The 21,416-nt window shown below is 53.6% G+C and overlaps 1 protein-coding gene across 4 annotated transcripts in view; it reads right to left on the bottom strand.

Annotated features, from left to right (window-relative positions):
• Positions 1-17,141, bottom strand: part of Ssbp3 (single stranded DNA binding protein 3) — a 136,460-nt gene extending 119,319 nt beyond the window's left edge. Inside the window, exons 1-4 of one of the 4 annotated variants that reach the window (XM_021635267.2) lie at positions 16,653-17,141; positions 15,619-15,691; positions 15,336-15,397; positions 12,894-12,978 (exon numbers count right to left, since the gene is read on the bottom strand). In XM_021635267.2, the coding sequence (XP_021490942.1) occupies positions 12,894-12,978; positions 15,336-15,397; positions 15,619-15,691; positions 16,653-16,708 (276 nt within the window). In that variant the 5' untranslated portion in view covers positions 16,709-17,141. The remainder of the gene's footprint in view (positions 1-12,893; positions 12,979-15,335; positions 15,398-15,618; positions 15,692-16,652) is intronic. The other 3 variants (XM_021635268.2, XM_021635269.2, XM_021635270.2) reach the window with 3 other exon arrangements.
• Between the last annotated feature and the right edge of the window lie 4,275 nt (positions 17,142-21,416).

Below are 21,416 nucleotides of genomic sequence, written 5' to 3'. Positions count from 1 at the left end.
GCTTTTTGTTTTGTTTTTGTTTGTTTGTTTTGTTTTGTTTTTTTTGTAGGGGGCTGCTTTGTTTTGGCTTTCTAAGATAGGGTCTCACGCTGCAGCCAGGATGGCCTAGAACTCCCCTTATAGGCCCAAGAGCAGCCTGACACTCATGGAAATCTACCTGACTTGACCTCCTACGTGCTAGGAGTGCAGGAGAAAGCTGTTGCACATACTTGTGCTAACTCTTTGGAAGGCAGCACGGCATGGGAGCAAAGTGTGCATTGGGAAAAACACAAACTGGGACTAGGCACTAGCTCCATTGGCGGGTGTTCACCTCACACTTACAAAGCCCTGGGTCTGATCCCCAGCACTTCATAGAACAGGTACCTTAGGGCTCCCCTGTAACCCTAGCAGACAGGAGGTCATCTCCAGATACATAGCCAAGACCAACCAAGGACACTTGAGCCTATCTTAAAAAGAGAGAGACAGAGAGAGAAAAAAACAGATAACTAACTAAGTTGAAGGCTATTTTCAACACTATTGAATCACTCCAAATACTTCCATTTCCTCATCTACAAAATAAGAATGGAAACAAAATAATCCAGCCCACTGGATCACTGAGAGACAAGATAAAACCTGCTTGAAGATGGCATAAGGCACACAGCACTCAACAATTGCTTGCTACTATTAGTTCCCTGTTCATGAAATAAGAACCATGTCCTGCCCCCTACATTCTCAGAAGAGAATGGAATGAGAACATGATTTTAGCTCGGCCTGGTGGTTTATGCCTTGATCCCATTACTCAAGAGGCGGAAGCAGAGGCAGAGGCAGTTCGAGGCCAGCCTGGTGTTCATAGTAAGCTCCAGGCCAACGAGGACTACATAGTGAGATGATGATGATGATGATGATTATGATGATGACGATAATAATAATATAAAAACTCTGAGAGTCAGCGTCCATAGTAAGTGCTCAGTAAACACTCATATCCTTCATTAAATAGGGGATTATTAGCAAACCATCATGCCGTCACTTACTAATTTGTCCCTCACCACAAAACCACCATCTGGACTGCCTAGGGCTCCAGCACCCACAGAGGATTGCCTCTCTCTAAAATCAGAGGGGGGTGCCAGAGGCAAGCACTGTGATTCCCACCTAGTTCCCTTTGACGAAGATGCTGCCAGCAAAATAATGCCAAAGAAAGTATGTGGTGACAGTCAACTAGATTTAAGTTCATTTTCTGTAGCTTGGGGTCAGAATCGACCGGAGCACTCTGGTGATCAAGTTTTCTGCAATTCCCTATTCCACACATTAGCTCACTGACAGAAACTCACCGCGGTATTTAAAGTGGCAGCCATCACAACTAACTCAAATTGTATTGGCTTCCCGGTCGCCGAAACGCTCTGCTGAAGCCATCAATTGGCCAATTCGGAGATAACACGGTGGCTGAAATTCCCTGTCATGTTGTAAAATCCCTTCCGAAGCTGTTCATGGCTTGCAGACCCTCGGCAGAACCTGTGCCCAGAGCCTCAGCCAGGACCGCCCTCATGTAACCCAAGCGGCAGGCAGGCAGGCAGGCAGGCAGGCAGCGCTGGAAGCTGGCAGGCGGGACTGCCAAAAGGAAGGGCCTCCAGAGAGAGGATAACATTTTGTACTGGACGCCTTCTAAAAGACAGCGAGAAAAGACCAGCCACGCGCACGCGCCTGACACAGGCGTCTGCCCCCTCAGCACAGGCCGGGTAGCCAAAGCCATGGCCATCACAGGAAGAAATCTGCCAGATTCCTGAAGGATGGCACACAAGCCAGCCAGCCAGCCAGCCAGCCAGTCCTACCACTAGCATCTGGGGCCCTGCAGTTACAAACCAGCAGGGTTACCACCCTGCTCTAAGCCTCAGTTTCCCCATCTGGGGACTTAGAAGTTCCTTCCTGAGCAGTATCCCATCATCTGATGGGTGATTCATATGTGAAACAATTCTCAGACACCCAAACTAGCAGAGGTGGCGCACATCAGGAAGCTCAGGACTTGGGGTGCTGATCTGAGATGGAATGATGAGTCCAAGGCCAGACTATGCTACGTAGCAAGTTTGATGCCAGCCCTAAGACCTTGAGCCAAAACAATTGAAGTAAAGGGGGAGAGGGACAGACCAACACTGTGCCTTCAAAACCAGGGACAGAAGAAAGCCAGCCAGCCCTGATTTCACTTCACTGCCTGCCTCCCACTGAAGAGCAAACCGCAGCTCAGAAAGAGCCAAATGACACACTCCCTAGGTCATGAGAAGGAACCAGAACTTTACCCTGGCCGTCCTGATCCAAATCCATGCACGGCTCACAACACCACATTAAGCGCCCAATACCCAGAAAAACCTGCCCACCAACCAACCACTCGGCCGGTCCACTATTAGCCCAGAACTCCCCTCACAAGGAGCCTTCTGCGACTGAGAAAGGAAGATCAGAGGGAAAACCCAGACTCCAGGGAATTCAATGGGAGAGAACCGGGACACACAAATGAAATGTTCGTGCTTCCCCCAAAGCACAGAGAGAAGAACAGAAAGCTTGCCCTGAAGTGTGTGAGCAGCTGTCGCCAAGGGTGGGGACGGGGAGGGTGGGCCTCTTAGTAGTTTTCCTACAGTCTTCCTTCCTGAACACTGCTCACACAATCCTCCTCTCCTGAGGGAAGGATGACCCCGACCCAAGACAGGCAGGAGAAGCTGCCGGTGGCCAGCCACAGGACAAACGCATGAGCTGCCTTGCTCAAGAAGCCATTTTGCGGGCTGGAGAGATGGCTCAGTGGTTAAGAGCACTGTCTGCTCTTCCAATGGTCATGAGTTCAATTCCCAGCAACCACATGGTGGCTCACAACCATCTATAATGTGAACTGATTCCTTCTTCTGGCAGATGTAAATGCAGATAGAATACTCATATACATAAAAAAAGCCATTTTGCACTCTGCCTCTGAGAAGTGAGGCCATCACCTCATATACCTGCCCACACCCTATCCTTCCAAGCGGGAGATGCATTTAGTCAGCATGTAATAGCAGGCACCGATGTGCATTTAACATACTAAGACCACAACAGCAAATTGCAGAATCAAAGGACTCAAGGACCCCTACTACCCTAGACCTAACGGGGAACGATTCTCCCTCAACCCTCTAAGCCTTGAGCTTTTTCCTCCTTATTACAGATCTGGAACTGAGGCTCAGCCACTGCCTATCACTCAACCCCAATCATCCAACTTGAAGGAACAGCGAGCTGCCCTCAGCTCTCTCTGGGCTAGCAGATGTCAAACTTTCGGCTGAGACCCGAAGCAAGACACTTTACACAGTGAGCACAGGGCACACACACGTGTGTGTGTGCTCATAAATCACTGAAAAGACGTTTCCAGAAGCAGCTCCGTGTTTACTCTGTGATACAGTAGTTGCTTTCCCTTTTTTTTTTTTTTTTTTTTTGTAATTGCCAGCCATGACCCACTAAGCTGATCCAAGATACACTAAGGGTCACAAGGCCACCTAGAAAACAATGCTTCACCATTTTCTGCCACTAGTCACTCTTCATTAAAATGTCTTTTAACAAACCCAGTGCCTGGGCCAGGATCAAATCCTTCTCATTTCTCAGGGCACAGAGTCTTCTTGCTTGCTGACCTCAGGCTTATTCAAGAAGCTCCCATAGGTCCCGGAATCAGGGTAGGCAGAGGAGGCAAAGGTGGGAGCTTCATCCCTCAGGGGTCTGGGGAAGGAAGGGAAGAGACTCCACCTTGACTTGGATAATTCTCCTTCTAGGCCACAAGTGGCAAGTGAGTCAGAGAGTTTCCAAGTTCCTGGAGGAAGGGGAGAGAAAGGGACGGTCCTGGCAGGCCTGTGGGTGGCTGCCACATTCTAAACCGGCACTGACGATCTCAAGAACTAGTGGGCAGGGAAACAAACACCCTTCCCGGATGCCTTGGCACAGAGCAGGAGCACAGGGAAGAGTCGGGGGCAGCCGGGAACTTGTGTTCCAGGCTCTTAGAGTAGCAGAGGAAACGGGTACAAGTGTGGGCTGGCACCAGTCAGGGGCATCCACGAGCCATCTCCTTTCATTCTCACAAGCAACACACTGATGTACAGGGCTGTGGGCATGATGCCTTGACTCCCGTTTTCCTGCAGTTGCCTGGACCCCAGGGACCCTATAGCTAATCAACAGGTGAGCCAGTAAACGAGGGGGCCAGCCTCACCGGTACTCACCTCTGACACCAAGACCCTTCTGCTCCCCGATATCAATCACTGAACACCATCTGTCAGAAAGCAGGACTTCCCAGAATCAGAAAGAGCAAGAGCACACACATATGCAGAGCTTGCAATGTGCCTGGCATGAGTGTGCACTTTCTGTACGTATATACACTGTGTGTGTGTGTGTGTATGTGTGTGTGTATGTGTGTACATAAGGTCATACATTCCACATGATAACCCTGAGAGGTATGTAGCTTCATCGCTTATTGAGGAAACTGAGGCACATAGGTTAAGGTGCTTGTGGTCCATACAGCTAGGAAGCAACAAGACAGTACAAAGTGTCTTGGATCCTCCTTGGGTGTGCAGATTCGAGGCCTGTTGGAGATAATATGATGGGTGTGTGCATCTTTGTTCTCTGGGCCTTCCTTTTACTGCTCTCCCAGAACAGGAGGTTGCACACAACCCTTTGTAAGCACTGATAACACACTCTGGCTCTCTTCATCTTCAACCAGCAAGCAGAGCAGATGGCTGGCAACTGTGGACAGTGTCATGTGCTCCTGGCCCACAGTCACCTAGGGGTTCACCCTAGGAAGTACAAAGACACCGAACCAGGTTCCTCAGTGTCTCCCTTCACCAGCTAGCTGGCCCCTATGGCCCCTTCTGAGATTCCTCACAGAAGCAGAAGTCAGGTGAGGCCTTGGCCCAGAGGATAGCACAGGACCTGTAGCCCAGAGACTTCCAATCTATTCATACCTAAGCACATTTACACAGCACCACAAGCCTCCAGGAACAGCTTTCCTGCCTTTCTTCTGGCCATACACAGAGTAGAGAACAGAGGGACGGGCCTTGTCCATGTTTTACAGCGAGGAGGAGCACAAAGCTAACACAGGCATGCAGCTGAAATTCAGATCTAGATCCTTGCCAGTGCCACCCATAAGCCCTTGGGCCTCCCCATTTGGCTCTGTGGCTGCTCAGGCAGGCGTGGTCCAGGACACTCTGTCCAACACAGATAAGAGGCAGGGACATCTCAGGAGAGCCTTTATCAGTGCCAGTTGTGGTAGGACCACCAGCTCTGGACCCTCATGAGGGTGCAGGGAGTGAGACAAGACGGCTAGGAGGGAAGGAACCTGGGACACACCAGTGACGCAGAGGCATACCACTGAGCTCTGTCAAGTACGCAGGGTTCTTCCATTAGGGTCAACTTGCTCTCCCTGTGCTGTTGAAGCGCTTTCTGAGCAAACATCAGGACTACAAAGAACAAGCAAATGCAGCAAGCACTAGCTGGGAGACATCCCGCCTTATACATAGGGGTTCTATCCTTGCACCCTCACAGCCCTGCAGGACTTCCATTCCCTAACCTAGAGATGGGCAAACAGACGAACCCAAAGTCCAGCTAGACAGGAAACACACAAGCGTACACATGCTGTCAGCAGCAAGCCCCAACCACCAGCTGGAGCTCAACCTCATCCAAATCCAGAGGCTTCAAGCCCAGGAAAAGAAAGGCGTACCACAGAAAGACACATCCCTACGACTCATCTCGCCAAGGCCATGGAAAACCCCATTACCCTGGCAAATCAGAAACAAACCACCCTGATTGTCTGTTTGCTGTAAGCTCCCAACAACGTATATTAAAGAAGTTTATGTGAATCGACTAATGCACTTGTGCCATGGTCAGAATTACTACCAAGCTAAAAAAGATTAATTTTGCTAAATACTCTTAAGCCCTCAGACACTATTATAAAGGCTACAAGCCAGTGTAACATTTCTGCTCTCTTAGCTGACAGGCCTCAGTTCGCTCACTCGCTCGCTCCCCCCATGTGTGCATGTGCACACAGACACAGATACACGAACACACCGCCACTTCTCCTCTGAAGGGTTAAATACACACTCGGAAGACAAGGGTCCAGCAACACAGTGCCCACTGGAGAGCCCTCCTCCCTTACAAAACAGAGCTGACCTAAGGGACACAGAGCTGGGTACCTCCCAGCTCCCTCCAAGTGTTGGCTGGCACAGAGCTAACTCTCAGGCCAAGTTTGCAAATGCTTAGCTAACAAAGATGGCATTATGCAAAAGGCTGCTGCCCACTGCTGGTCTGGGAGTTCAAATGAAGTGACCACTGCCAAAAACTTTGTTTGGGTCCCCACTATCCAACCCCCCCCTCCCCAGGCCCACCTCCCGCCTTAAATAAAGGGCAAGGATTTGCAATTCGGGGTCTTGCAGCCACTTGAAACCCATTACGGTGGCCACACTGCCTGGGTCCTGGCAAAACGCATTTCCAGTTCATCACTTAATGTTTAATTAGCTACTAACAGTCTGGAAGCCTCTGGGGGCAAGAGGAACCTCAGAAAACAGGGTGGGAGCCGAAGGAGAGGAGTCAAAACAAAATGTAACCTGGGGGGATAGGAGGAAGGGGGCACAACCCTGTGTACTCTGTCGGTTCTTAATCTGCCACACAAGGGTGCCAAGGGTCAAAGCCAAAGGCAAGCCTTGAACTTGCCAGGACCTCTGGCCAGATAGCGAGGCTGGCTTATCACAGAAGGCAGCACTCCTCCGGCAGCCAGCACCCATGCCACCCTCTCGTCCCCCTCTTCCTAGTGGGCCCTGGCAGGCACAGCCACTCCGTGCCCAGCAGGAACCTCGGCTCAGCGTATCCAAGGAGAGCCCTCTCAAATATCACTTTGCTATTTCAAACCCACCAAGGACACTGGACCCCTGCCACATGGCTACAAATACCTCAGCTGCTGTCTACACCCACTCTCCCCCTGCTAACCACCTCTCCCCAAGGAGGTGGGGTGGAGGGTGGGCAGGTGGGGGCGGGCGCACGCTGAAGGGAGCCAGGCCTTCAGAACAGGGAAACTGAGACAAGTGTGGCAATCTGGACAAGGTCGCAGGAACATAAGTCCACCATACTGCCCAGGTTCTTCACTGAAAGAAATAAGGGGTCTAGGCTTTTTTGGAGCAAGAATCCAGGACCCTCCTAAAATCCTGAACAAAGTCTCCTTGATGAGGATGCATGAATTTTCTAGAAAGAAAAGCCTGTAGCTTTTATCACTTTACTTTTGGCAAAAGCAAAGAGTCCCTTCACCTCTGTGGACTGGGACTCTCTTTCTGTCGGCCAGGTCTCAGCTGGCCTGTTCTAGGCAGTGCTCCTTACAGGGGCTTCGGTTTAAGTCAATGACTTAACTCATTTCTTCAGAGAACGGATGGGGCCACAGACTGGGTGCCAGGCTCACTGTGGTCAAGAGAGAACACCTCCCAATTTTCAGGGAGCCTGCACCAGATGAGCACAGTCAAACACAGACAGGTAGAATGCACAGAACTGCAATCTCCCAGAATCAAGCATCTCCTGGGATCACAACCAAAAGGCCTGGCCGTAGCTTCTTCATCTGTAACATGGGCGTGAGACTGAGTAATACACACCTTGAATCCCAGCACTGGGGAGGTGGAAGCAGGTGGATGACTGTGAGTTCAAGGACAGAAAGTCCAGGACAGGACTACAGAGAGAAACCCTGCCTTGAAAAACATCATCATCATCACAACAAGGCGGCCACGAAGGCCAACCACAGTCGCTGTCTAAAGGTGTACCAGCCAAAGCTTCGCAGATATGCCTGGCAGTGTCCTCCAGCACCGGAGGGGGCTAACCTGCTCTGCTCTTTTCTTGCTACCAAAAAGAAAACACAACAGCTATCACAGGAGGAACAGGATCACCAGGGGTCTGATTAGGCACCAAACAAATACATGTCTCTCCATCCATAGACCCATCCTACAGCACCCCACACAGAAGGGACCAGAGCTACTCTGGACCCAGAGTATGAGACACACAAACACCTGGGAGTGTCATTTACGAAAGAACAAGAACAGATCACCCTGTCAGGAGGAAAGCCACAGGGAGCCCCAGTGGGGTCTGAGGGCTTTCCTCATCACTCTAAGAGGCATTGCTCAGCCTGTGGAGAAAGATACAGAACTCACACAGGGACCCGATCACTCCTGTGGCCTCAGGTACCCAGGTAGGCAGGCCCATTCTCAGAAAAGTCCACCCTAGACACAAAACCGCTATCACGCCATGTACATGTGGCAGACATCAAGGCGTTCAGGCTTGTGAATGGCCCAGGAAAACCCAGGCCGCCAGGTGTGAGGCGCAAAATAGACACTGACTCAAATAAAAACCCACCAAATCAAGGAGAGTCTTAAACCCCCTTGCTGCTGAGTCACCTGGCTCATTCCAGGATCCACACCTCTGGCCCTGACCTGGGAGGCGCCCTCTGGATCACCCAAGCCCTAACCTTCCCTATCCCGGAGAGGGATGGCCAGCCAGGACGGCAGTATCACTGTGTGCAATAGCCAAGACCCATACTTTCTATTTGAGCTGGGGAGCTCCTCCCTGCCGACAGATAACCCCAGACAGCTTTCCCCATACTTTCAGAATCTCTGACTCTCCCTGGCTCGCCACCTGGGGCCAGTGAAACCTGGGGCCAGTGAACACTCTTCATACTGTACATGTCTAAGAAGGACTCGACGGCTAGCTGACAGTAAAACTCCGGCTTGCTCAAGATCTCAGAACTAACATCTAAACATCTACGAGCTGCCCTAGCCCAGGCTACCCCCTTCCCCAAAATCACCTGTGTCTCTCGGTTTACTCCACTCCCTCCTCCCATCAGTGTGTGCTTACTACATGGAAGGCCTTAGGGGAGCTATAGAGATAAACAGCTCCCAGCTTATGCCATAGCTTTAAAAAAATAAAAAATTCTGAGCTACAGCCGGAAAGGCAAATCTAAAAAGTCAGCCAGGACCATACGAGCAAGTGATGGCTGTTGGGGGCCTGGGCCAGGAGATTTAGCAGCAATGGACTCTGGTGTGGGCTGTGTGCACAGGCCAACTCTACCACTGTGATTGACCTCTGTGCCTCAGTTTCTTCATCTACAAGATGGGGCTAGCAGCATGCTTCCTCTAAGAGGGTCAATGGCAGGGTAAACAAGTAAGTGCAGTGATTAGCACACAACCAGAGGCATGGCAAGGGCTGCCCCAGCGCGTGGACAGACTTTCACAGACCCCGAAATGCAAAGATCGCGAATGAGGAACCTGATGGCAGGTGTTCCTTGGGAGCAGTGCCTCAACCCCCTGCTCCTCAGGAAGCCAAGGCGGGAGATCTGAGAGTTACACCACAGTGAGAGTCAGTCTCTCATACACGGACTCCTCGGAGGAGAAGTTAGAAAGAAATTAAGATAGGATTTGAATAAACAGATAAATATACATTCTAGCCACGGGGGTGGGGGTGGGGGACACACATCAGCAAGATGGCTTGGCAGGTAAAAGCGCTTCACGCGACTGAGTTCAGTCCCAGAACTCAGGGTGGGAGGAGAGCACTGACTCCTGAAGGCGGCCCTCTGAGCTCCACACATGCACTGGGGTAGCCCCCCTACGCTCACACATCATATGCACACAAAATAAATGTAAGCCGTCGGAATCATCTTAGGAGGAAGACGGCTAACTCAGTGAGACACATGGGAATAGAGAAATTACATGAAGAAATGAGAAGCGGCACAACTGTTCTTAGTACGTCTTCTCTCCTTTTTCTTTGCAGTGCAAGGGAAAATCCTAGGGCCTTGCAACAGCGCAGCCTTTAATCCCAGCACTCAGGAGGCAGAGGCAGGCGGCTCTCTCTCAGTTCAAAGCCAGCCTGGTCTACATAACAAGTTCAAGGTTAGCCAGACCTACATAGTGAGACCCTGTCTCAAAGGAAAGAAATTAAAAGGAAAGGAAAAATGTCCCCACTCAGTCACATCATTCCTTCTCCCTTGTGACTTGACTTGGGTCACGGGATGCATCTGATCGATCCCAATTTAAGGAAAAACTCCTTGAGCTGCAAACCTATGAATCACGGGCTCCCAACTAATATGACCTCATCTCTTAGCAGCATCTTCTAAATGTCATGCCAACCCCTGCAACCTGCGGGCTTCGACGGCCACTCCTTGTTAAGCACTGGCTGCAAACTGAGGCACCCATTTCTACCGCTGCCATCTTGCTTCAAGATGGAAGACCAAACCACAAACTGCCAGAGAGAATCTCAAGGCTGCTTACTGGCTTGCCAAAGCTGATTAAAAATCATTAAAGATCAGCTTCAGGCTGCAAAACAAAACAAAACGAAATACAACAACAACAAAACAGCTCAGCAGTTAAGTGTTTACTGCTCTGCCGAGGACCTGAGTTCAGTTCCAAGCACCCACCCCAAGAGGCTCACAACATCTGTAATTCCAGTTCCAGCAATCTGATGCCCTCTGATCCGTAGGACACCTTGACGGCCACCGTGTACCTTAACTCGTGCAAGCTCGCACACATGAAATAAATGAACAGCTCCCTGCAGCAGCGCATGCCTTTAATCCCGGCGCTCAGGAGACAGGGACTAGCCTGGTCTAGTGAACTACCTCCAGGGATACACAGTGAAACCGTCTCTAAATAGAAAGAACGTAAATGCCTATCATAGGCTAGCTTAAGGAATTCGAATTTATAACTCAGTGACAGGGTGAGCTCTTGCTTGGCACACATGACGGGGCCCTGAGTTCGAGTCCCGGCACGGCGGTAGGGGATTCTGAAACAGGTACACCCATCCTACCTTCCTCTCTAAAATGAACCCATCTGCAACGCACGTAGTCAGAGACCAGCAGCGCAGGTTTGGCTATCTATAGCTATTTTTAAAGGGATGGGTGTGCGTGGGGGTGACATTTCTGCTAGGTGGAAAGGGGAAGGTCAGTCCACTGACACTTTTCACCTGCCTGCTGTACCACTCGGCTTCCCGCAAGCTCCAGTTCAGGAAGTTCGGCCCTATGGTCATTATCACCCCTTATCTTCCCGGGGCGCACCATGAGGAGTGAGGCAGTCACCTGTCCCTTTTACAAGCAAAAGTTCTCCAGGTGGTACTATCACTCCCCGGCTTCTTTTTCTCAAGCCTGGAGAGGACACAAGAACTGGGCCCATTCCTCAGCACATCACACTAAGCATCCAGGAAGCCAGTGAGCTTGGTCCCTAAGTCCTGTTACAGGAGCCATTTTCACTGCAGCACTGAAAGTGACGGCCTCTAAAACCCAGGTGGGATTTGATCTCCTGCAGAAGCGGCAAATGTCCTGACCAAGAGATGGGACCCAAGCCTGCTCATCAGTTCCTAAACCTAGACGGTAAGGACTGTTCCTACCACACGAGTCCAAACAGATCACCTACTGTGTGCATGCACACGCGTGTACCACAAACTTAGGCGCGCATGCAATCGGCGGCAGTGCCTACTGGAAGTGGTGGAAGACATACTTCCCTTTCCTCACGCCATTCTTCTCTGACATACCCGAACCACCTGTTTCATGAAGTGTGGCCGGTCGAAACCAATTTTTGGTTCAGTGTGTATTTAAAAAAAAACAAAACAAAACAGTATTACCATGGAAGATGAACATCACAGACACCTTCCTTGTAATGATTTCATGGACCTTAAATTTATCCAGATTGACAGTCAACAACAGGATAGAAGACCCTACAGCCTGGAAAATTTTAACTACTTCCAAAAGAAAATTTTTGAGCCGGCCATGGAGTCTATCTCAGCACCTGGGAGGCTGAGGTAGGATTACCAAAAATTTGAGGACAGCTTGATCTACATACTGAGCTCTATTTGAGCCTGATCTACATATGAGCTCCTGGCTTACAGTGTAAGACACTGTCTTGTGCCCCGTATCCTTGCTCCCCTCAAACCCAAGTGGACTGGCAAGACTGGTGAGCCAGTACCTGCCACCAAACCCCAGGACAAAGGTCTGAGCCCCAGGAAGCACACGGTGGGGAGGTTGAGAACTGAGTCCCGGGGCTGGAGCGATGGCTCAGAGGTTAAGAGCACTGGCTGCTCTTCCAGTGGACCTGAGTTCAATTCCCAGCAACCACATGGTGGCTGATAACCATCTAGAATGAGATCTGATGCCCTCTTCTGGCGTGCAGGTGTACATGCAGACAGAACATTGTATACATAATAAATAAATCTTAAAAAAAAAAGATGAAGAAGAAGAAAAACTGAGTCCCACAAGTTGCCCTCAGACCTCAGGCTATGTCACACTCAAATGCGAACATATGCACACATGAATAGGTGTAATTTCATGGACAGTATTTGGGCAAAGGGCAGTGAGTGGGCTTCGCACTTTATAACACATATCACCTAAGAAGAACAGGATGAGCCCCCACGCTGTGTGTGACGTATGTACCCCACACTGGAAACCAGTGCTAAAGCCCACTCCACAGCACTGCTGCTCTACCCACCCCCCTTCTAGTCTAAAGCACAAGTTTCACATTTACTTTCTGCCTTTTTTGGTTGTGGTCACTTTTTTTCTTATGCCAACACCAAACAGGCTCAGTGTCGACGCCCCCCGCCTCCGCCTCCGCCTCCTCCCTCAACTCTTAATCAAACCCCACACGATTTTGAGTCTTCAAACACCCTTTCGCTCTCTAGACAGGTCTCTATCTCTTTCACGTGACTGCAAAGTGATGAAATACTGGTCCTCAGCTTAAAACACCCAGGGATTGGAGGAGGGGGTCCAGGGAAGCAGGCCGCAGAGGCAGGTGGGCAGGAGAATGGGAAGGAAGGCAAGGAGAAAATAAAGACGGCTGCCAGTTGGCCCCATACTTGCTTTCGATACTAAAGAAGTCAGAGCCATCCGACCCTGTAATTATCGCCAGGATTAAAAATGTGTTACTCACGTAATCATGAAAGGCTTTTGCTTCACTCGAATGCTCACAAGTGTCTCTCCTTTCAGGGGCTGCACAGTAAAGGTCCCAGAACACACTGCAAACAGAAAAACAAAGGAAGATCGGGTTACTGATTATTACTTGTGTACACAAGAGGGGTCCAGGATACACAGTACAAGCACCAGGTCTCCCAAAGGCTCCACCCTACCTGACAGCACTGGACAAACTCAGCCCTTAAGGAAACGGGACACAACCGCCGATGGCAAAGCCAGGCATATGTAACAGTTCCCATCTAAGCCGCTCCTCTGGCCCGGGCGCCTCTCATCAGTGGCACTGCTTGTGGTGAGGAGGCACTACAGCTTTGAAAGGTCGGTGCAACCCGCCCATTGGTGTCCACACAGAAATTTGGATGAGGTTCTGCCCATCTCTGTCTGTGTCCTTTTTCACCACCCAAACCAAAATGGCTGCAGCACACTGTAAAAAGCTTAAAGTTGTCAAAGTCGGGGCACAACTATGATTCGTCCACACAGCAATCTGGGTGACTCCAGTACTGAGGGGCACCTTACGGGCTCTTAATCCCACAGACTGTACCCCGACTGGTCTGTGAGCCAAAGAAGCTCTGACAACCGAGAACCTTAACCTCTCTCACTGAGCAGAAGGGCCTCCCCAGATAGCAGCCAACCAATACAGAATAAGGGGGGCAGGGGTGAGCACAGGTCCAGGGCCCAGCACTCCAAACTTCGTAATGCTATGCAATCACTCCAATACTCCATAGTCCCAAGAACAGAAACACAAGTTTTGTGCTCACTACACAGGTGCTACACAAACACGGGGCCTTAGAAACACTCTCTACCAGACCCAAGGTCCAGCCAGAACCAGCTGGAAGGGCACAGCAGACAATGGAACTGAGGTCTGGTCTGACTTGCGGTCCAGTGCTGCTTGTCCCATCACAAGCTATGCTGTCACCGGAGAAGCACCACCTTCAAGGTGTGCCTAGAGTAAAACCCTCTCCATCCAAACCAACCCACTGCCTCCTCGGGCCCCCGGAAACAGACAGCATTGTTCAGGGTCAAGCTGCAGGGTAAACATTCTAACAAAGCCAACTGCAACCACTCACAGCCACCACAACCTGATCCCGGCACAGCCAACCTTCCATTCCTGGAGGAGGGGTGGAAAAGCTGTAAGGGGCTCTGGGAACAACAGGAAAACCAGCTGCGGAGGAAGGCTGGGGAGCACTCTTCCCTCCTGCACAACTGCCCTCTGGAGCACACTGCACACAGCAAAGCCTTCGAGGCGCCAAATTCCCAGCACCTTCACCTTAACTGGCTCCCAAGCCCACGTTTCTACAAGATCCAGGGCAATCGGCACGGCCGATCCCATCAACACACTCACCTCCGAACAGCCAACCTATCACCCACTCCCGCAGGTGGAATCCTTGCGCCACGCCAGCCGCCTCCTCCGACCAGGCGGTTGGGAGGTTGGCAGAAGTCATTAAAAACTCATTTTCTCTGCGCAAGTTGGAACAGACACTTCATCCTCCCAGTGTTCAAAGAGCCCTGAAACAGTAACCTGAGCCGGAAGTCAGGTAAGTGCTAACACCCCAACGCAGCACGAGGCATTTGCCTCAACTCCGCCAAAATACCAAAAGCCGCCCTGCCTCCTTTTCAAAAGGAGGTAAAAGACTCCACCAATGAGTCCCACAAAACACCCAGCTCACGCACTCAAGACAGCCTGCTTAAGGCTCTGACCCTACACTCCCCTCCTGCCTGCAGAAAAGACCACAGGCTGCTCAGGCCTGGAGGGAGGGTCACAGATAAGGAGAGCCAGCCCCGAACAAGCTGCAGGCATCCTGCCAGGCCACCTCTGGCTGGTTAAGGTTCTTGGTAAAATAAGGCTTTGTGGTTGCAGGGATGCTGGGGGGTTGGGGAGGCAGAGGAAAGGAAGGTCCAGTCAGTCTGAATCAGTGTCTCTACAGGAAGTGCAGCCCTTCTCGCTTTTCTCAGGGTCCCTGGGAAAGGCCCAGCAGATGCCTCTGAAGGTTTGGCGTTCTTTACGGAAGAAAACATAAGGGACAGGCCAGTTGCCGAACAGACCTGGTGTCCCCTCCACCGGCCCTGCCCCCACTCCTCTAATTAAAGCAGCATGCAGGATTTGACAAAAACCCTCCCAGCTCTTTCTGAGCCCCCTGCCTAGTGCCCCAGAGTGGGATGGAAAAGGAAGAAGACGTTTCTACCCTGGCATAGAAAAAGTCAGTTCCCCACGGGCAGAGAAACGGGCAGCAAAAACTTCAGGCAGCAGCCTCTTCCTTGCCAAGCCTCGTCAGATCACCCAGAGGTGCCCCGCTCCGTGGAAAGCAGGGCCAAGGGCAGAGGTTCTGCTCCAGACCCCCTGTCTTTGTTCACTTGGACCTGGGCTCCAGAACGAAACACACACAAAACTATCACACAAACTTACCACCACCACGAGTGCAGAAACCCCGGCGGTTCTCCCAGTGTGATGTTTTTTTCCCATCGAATCTAGAAAAGAGGGAGCGGAGGCAGCTTAGAGGGGCAGAAAGGAGGGGGCCCGCAGGGCCTTCCCCAGCCAAAAGGCTGTGAAGACCAACTAACAATAAATGCCAAAAGGTGATAAAAATTCAAAATGGTGGCCACAGTGGCTGCTCCTGAAAACAAAGGCTCTAAGAATAGTGGGGAGGAGGGGGGTGTCAAGAAACTGGATGCTGAGGGGTCCCACTCACCTCTGATAAGAAGGTCTGTGCGGATTTCTGTGCTCCTACGTGCAGTAAATATTCGTAGACATATAAAGCTAACCTGGAAAGTGAGCAGGGGCAGAGAGAGAAAGAAGGAAGGGTCAGATCACCACACTGAGGCTTCCTCTGGACCTTGCCAGTGACTCTGAGCCCGGGTCCGTGCCATCCCATTGTGGCCATGACAAGACGTTAGTGCCTATCACCCCAGGCGGGATCCGGGTCAGAACAGCTAGTGGGTGGGTACCACAGGCAAGGTACCCCAAGGCGCGGGAGCCTGAGAACCGTCCCCAAACTTTAACTTCCAAGTGGCACTGGGACCAAACCCACCTCGGTCTCCAAAACTCGCAAGACACAAGAGCCGAGAGCCACCTTCCTTCTCCCAACCCACTTCAGTTCGCCGCCTTAGCCTAGGTTCGGGGTCCGGGCAGACTCAGCCCCGGTCCGGGTACTTGGCGCGCTCTGGAGAGGGCAGCAAAGCGCCGCCCTCAGCATCCCCCCTCCCCGAAACAACTGTCCCCCAAGCCTGGGGTCAGGCCGGCGCCGCCTGCCCAGCCCAGCCCGGCGCCCCGGAGCGCACCGGACTGGCGGCGAGGCCGCTGGCTGGGAAGGGAGAGCGCTCCCGGGCGAACAAAGCCCCCGGCACGCACTCCTCACGCCGCGGGCGGACAAAAGGAGCCTTCGGGGCTGCAGAGAGCCACGCGCCCCCTGCCCGCACTCGGTGGGCAAAGTGGGGGCCCCGCGCCCAGGGAGCCCAGCGCACCGGCTCGCGGCAGGACCTCGCCCACCCTCGTCGCGGGGCCCCGCGCCCGCTCTGCCGTGCGCCTACCAACTACCCTCGCCCGCCGCTGCCCTGCCGCCCCTTCAGGGTGCCCCAGCCTCCGCCGGCGCCCAACAATGGGCTCTCCACGCCGCCGTCGCCGCTGCGGGCAGAGACCGGGCCCCGGGGGGCACAAGGCAACGCGACCCCCGCGCCCACCTGCCTCCCGCCACCCGCGGCGCGGCCCCACTCGCGAGAGGCTTACTTTTCCCGAGCCTGCCCGTCCGAGGGCACCGCCGAGCCTTTGCCTTTGGCAAACATGGCTTGCAGAGAAGAGGGCGCCGAGCCCGCCGCCGCCGCCGCCGCCGCCGCCGCTACCGTCCGGTCTCCCGAGCTGCCCTGCTCCCGGCCCCCTCCCGGCGCTTGCCCGCTCGCTCGCACTCCTCTCGCCGCGCTCCCTCCCTCCCCGGCGCTGGCTCCGCGCTCTTTCCAGCTGTCAAAGCGTCAGCCCCGGCCGCGGCCCCATCGCCCTGGAACTCCTCCCGCGCCGGCTCGGCCTGAGCAGTGCCGCCGCCCGCCCGGAGCCTGCAGCTCGCTCGCTCGCTCGCTCTGCTCGTGGCCCGCGCGCCCGCCGCCCGGCTCTGCCTGCGCCGCCCTCTGCGCCTCCAGCACCGCCGCTGCCGCCGCCGCCGCTGCCGCCGCCGCCGCCGCTGCTGGTCTACTTGGAGCTCAACCGAACGTGGCTGCCCCGGCAGGAGCGCGGCGGGCGTCCACGCCCCACGACGGACGGCCGCGGCGGCCAATCGGCGCGCGGGGGCGGGCCCGGAGGCCGGGAGGGACGCCTGTCAGCGCGGCCGCGCCAGTCCCGCTGCGCCTCCTCCGCGAGCCGCTGCCCGCTCGAGCGCCGGCCGGGGGAGCTGGGGGCGAGCCCTGGCGCTGGGGTGGGGCGGCGGCGCGAGGGGCTCGGGCCTGGACGGGGGCACTGGGCCGGCGCGGTGGGCACCGGGCGCTGCGGCAGCAGCCGCGGAGAGAGGCGCGGACCCCGGCTGGCCAGGCGCGCCCCTTTTCCCGTCGCCCTGGCCCCCCAGCGCCACCGCCGCCCCCCTCCACCCCGCGCTGATCTTGCCCTCCCTGGGCCAGGACCCTGGCGGGCCCTGCTCCCCGCCCCACCCTGGGCTGCCTGCGCCCAGCCCTGTGCCCCGAGCCCCGGCCAGGGCTGCACGCGGAGCTGGGCGGCCGAAGCTGGCGCCAAAGCGCGCGGCTGCTTCTTGACTAGATCGTTAAAATACTTTGGGAAACCCCAAAGTGGAGTCGCGCGGAAAATGGCCCTTGGCGTGCTCCGGGAGTGCTGCAGGAGGGGAAAGGGGTCTCGGACTAGAAGGAAGGAGAGTGATTTCTCCCAAATCTCGGAGGTTTGCTAACCCTGGCAAGTTCGCCCCTCGCCTTCTCCACGGAAACGGGTTCCGTTTGGGCGAGGGACGTCACCTGGACGCCTCGGGACTCGGAATGCGCGCCGCAGAAATCTCAAACTTCAAATAAATGGAGCTAAATTGGGGAGTGGGGCACTAAAGTAGGGGGAGGGGAAGCTTCCATTGTCAATGACCCAGGTGTACAATGGGAAATGGGGGGTTGGCAGAGTGACCAAGCTATTTGCTGCCGACTCCTTTCTGTCCACTCGAGTTTCCCAAAAACCTGCAGTGTACTCTCATTGGGGACTCCAGATGAGAAACTGGTGAATGAAGGGATAGCTCCCCAATTTTCATACTGTTTTTAGAGCGCGGTTCTCTTTAAATGTGATAAAACACTGTCGGCACTGTCTCTTTAAAAGAGTCGAGCAGAAAAAGCTGTGTAAGCGCTGATTGGCTGCCTGTTTGGATACATCTTTAGGGGAGCCTTGAAACTGTTAGCCTAGGTTGATTTTTTTTTTTTTAACTGCGCTGTTCCAATAAACAAGTAACGCCCCTCCCCCTAACATGCCTCGCACCAAACAATTAAAGGATAGGTCAGTGTCCTGGGGAAAACACGTTTCAAGTAGGAAAACTCAGAACTAGATTTCAACAAAATAAACAATAATTCCCTACCATTAAAGTTTGCTTATTTTGCTGTGCAGAAGAGAGAAAAGGGGCTTTTAAAAGAAATGCCCCGCAGCAAACGGATCGGCACTGGCTCTGGAAGGAGACTCAGGGTGCGTTTTTTTGGAATACTGTTCTCTTGTAACAGCCTCCCTAAATTAGAATCTAGCCACGCACCGTGGACCCCTCTGGACTCTCTGCTAGGAACCAGAGCTCAGACAGAAGGCGAGCAGAAAAAAGGAAACACTGAGCCCTAGTTGGGGGGGGGGGGGTTGTGCCAGCCCCTAGTTTAAAGGTTGTTTTGTCAAGGAGGGCAGAAGCGTGGAGGTTGGGAGTTGAAATACAAAGGTAGGGGAGAAAGGGGAATAATTACAGCTATTTTTTCCCCTAGGCAGTTTAATGTAATAGGGCCAACTTAAGGTACCCAGAGCCCGAACTAATTAAACGGGTCTGCTCATACCCTTCCTTCGGACTTCCTTCCATTTTGGATGTGCTAGGAATGGCCAGGGATGGTTTGTCAACACACTGACTCAGGACACTACTGACTCATCGGTGTCAGCAGGGCCCGCAGATTAGGAGGACCAGTTGGGTCTCGGGGGAGCAAAGGCACTGCCCTTCAGGGACCTCCTGCCGAGGGGTCGGCCATGCCTAGCCGCCCCAGGGCTCTGTCGCCTTGGAGCCACTTAGGCGGTCCTCCACTTCCTTGCCTGTCAGCTGGCGAAGGTTTTTGGGGGGAGGGGTCTTTTACTCTCTTGATAGTCTGGTGTTCCTGCCTTGCAAAAGGCGTGGTCCCTCCTTGCAAAAGGGCATGTGTGTGTGTGGGGGGGGGTGTTCAGAGTCCCCATGGTCAGCCCTTTGTGGAGGCTTGACAGAGTGAGGCTCCAAGTGGGTGGAACCTCCTGAGAGGACCTAGCCAGAGACCAGGGGGTGTCTTAGGCCTCAGCCGAGGAGAGAAGGGTTTCCCTGATAGCCCAAGCTTTCAGCAGCCCAAGCTAGCACACTGCAGCTGGCAGGTATCCAGAATCTAGTTGTCTGAAGCAGGCCCGAACACCCATTGGTGGCCTTTCTTTCCCACTGGGTCAACCTCCCTCCCTTGAAGCACACGTTTGGGCTGACCCCTCTACCTGGAATGCCTCTCAGGCCAGGCCCCGGCTCTCACTGTTCTTCAAAAACTAACATTCCTCCACCGGTATCTCCTTCCAAAACCCCTGCTCCTATCCTGTTCAGCTGAACCTGCAGGGTCTCCCTTCCATCCTGCCCATTGTCTAAGCCACTTGTTTGCTGTCTGTCTTCCCCCAGCAGACAGAAGGGTAAGATCTAAATCTGAATCGACTGTGTGTCTCCAGAATCCAGCACAGGTTCTGTACCCGTGTGTATTCTGATAGGACAGGACACCAGGGGACCCGGGGGAGAGTAAAACACCCCAGGCCTGAAGTAGCCCTAGGCTGGGTTGAAGAGATAAGAAACTGACACCCACCGTAGGATTAGCTTAGTCCACTCCCCAGGCAAAGCCCCACCCACCGTAGCTTCTCCCACCTGGAAGTCCTGTACCGCCAGATCCCAGGATGACCGTGACGGTTCACACATCCACCCTCGCCTCAACCTCTCCTTGCCAGCCCCTTTGTCTCGGAACCTGTTTATGTAGTAATAACCCAAACATAAACAAAACTGTATATCCTGTGGGGCTAACACCGTCGTAAAAACCCTCCTCCTGGAGCCTCTTCCTGAGACACGACTTCCTTAAGTTCAGCTGCGGGGTCGCATCCCCTACTGAGGGACTTCCTGCGCACCCACCCCCCCAGGCTCCCAGGCTGCAGTAAGATAGGCCTCCAGCTGGCCAGATCAGAGGGCCACTCACCAGGCTGCACCTTGCTTGAGTGTGGTTCACTTGGCAAGCATCGACACACCCCACCCCACCCCACCCCCGCCACCACCCACTCTTCCTGGGTCAGGGACCATGTCATTCCACTGGGGACTGCCACTTTCAGCAAGGACAGTGAGAGGAACAGGGCTGGTGGAGGACTAGGCCACTTCTTCCTCTCCCACAAACTGGTGAGGACTGTGGAGACAGCCTGGCCTTCAGAAGGTGGCAGTTGAAAGAGAGGGACTTGAAGGCAGTGAGCTCAACCCAAGAAAACTGTGCCTGCCAAGGACGCCAGGGTATCTGGTTTCCTCTGGCTGGTTCTCAGCTCTATTGGTGGTGTGATGGTGTTCCTCGCAGCTGCTGGAGGCTACGGCCTCCTCCCCTCTGAGCCTGTTAGGACGTAAACCTAGTATCCCACCCTTCCCCCTCCTGCCCCCCAGCGCAGTCCAGGGAATCCTATGGAGAGTCTTCCATCAAAATCTCCACCAGCTCTGCAGGAAGCCTTGGCCAGCCCCAGGTCAGCACTGACTTGGGCAGGAATTTTTCCCTAAGGGCATCAGGGGCTTCCTGGGAGGAGTGCAAATTCCAGCACCCAAAGACCTGGTTTCCAAGTCTTCACTGCTTTCTTTGCTGGCAGAGAGCCTCCGTGTCCTGCCTGGGCAGCGAGGGTATTACTTACTGTCCATGTCAAAGGCCTGAGGACAGAATAAGGGGAGAGAGATAGGAAATCACATTCCAGGCTCCCCATCAGCGTTGTCTAAGCCCACAGCCCGGTGGGTGAGGAGGAAATCTCCTCCAGACATGAGTGTGGGGGCTCAGAAGAGGTTGGGATTTGGGAAAGTTTCTGCAAACTGAAGAAAAAAGGATGATTATTGGGCCTGGAGAGGTGGCTCTGGAGAAGTAGCACTTGAGAGTATTTGCTGTGGCCGCAGAAAACTGGCATTCAGTTCTCAGAATCCAAGGAGGTCAGCTCACAGGCACCTGTAAGCCCCAGCTCCAGGGGACCCAACGCCCCCTTCTGGCCTCTGAGGGCACCTACACTTACAGGCACATCACATACACACGGACAGATACATATATATAATTTTTAAAT

This window comes from Meriones unguiculatus, chromosome 12 (genome assembly GCF_030254825.1).
Source record: "Meriones unguiculatus strain TT.TT164.6M chromosome 12, Bangor_MerUng_6.1, whole genome shotgun sequence".
NCBI lineage: Eukaryota > Metazoa > Chordata > Mammalia > Rodentia > Muridae > Meriones > Meriones unguiculatus.
This window is presented reverse-complemented; position numbering and strand designations above follow the sequence as displayed.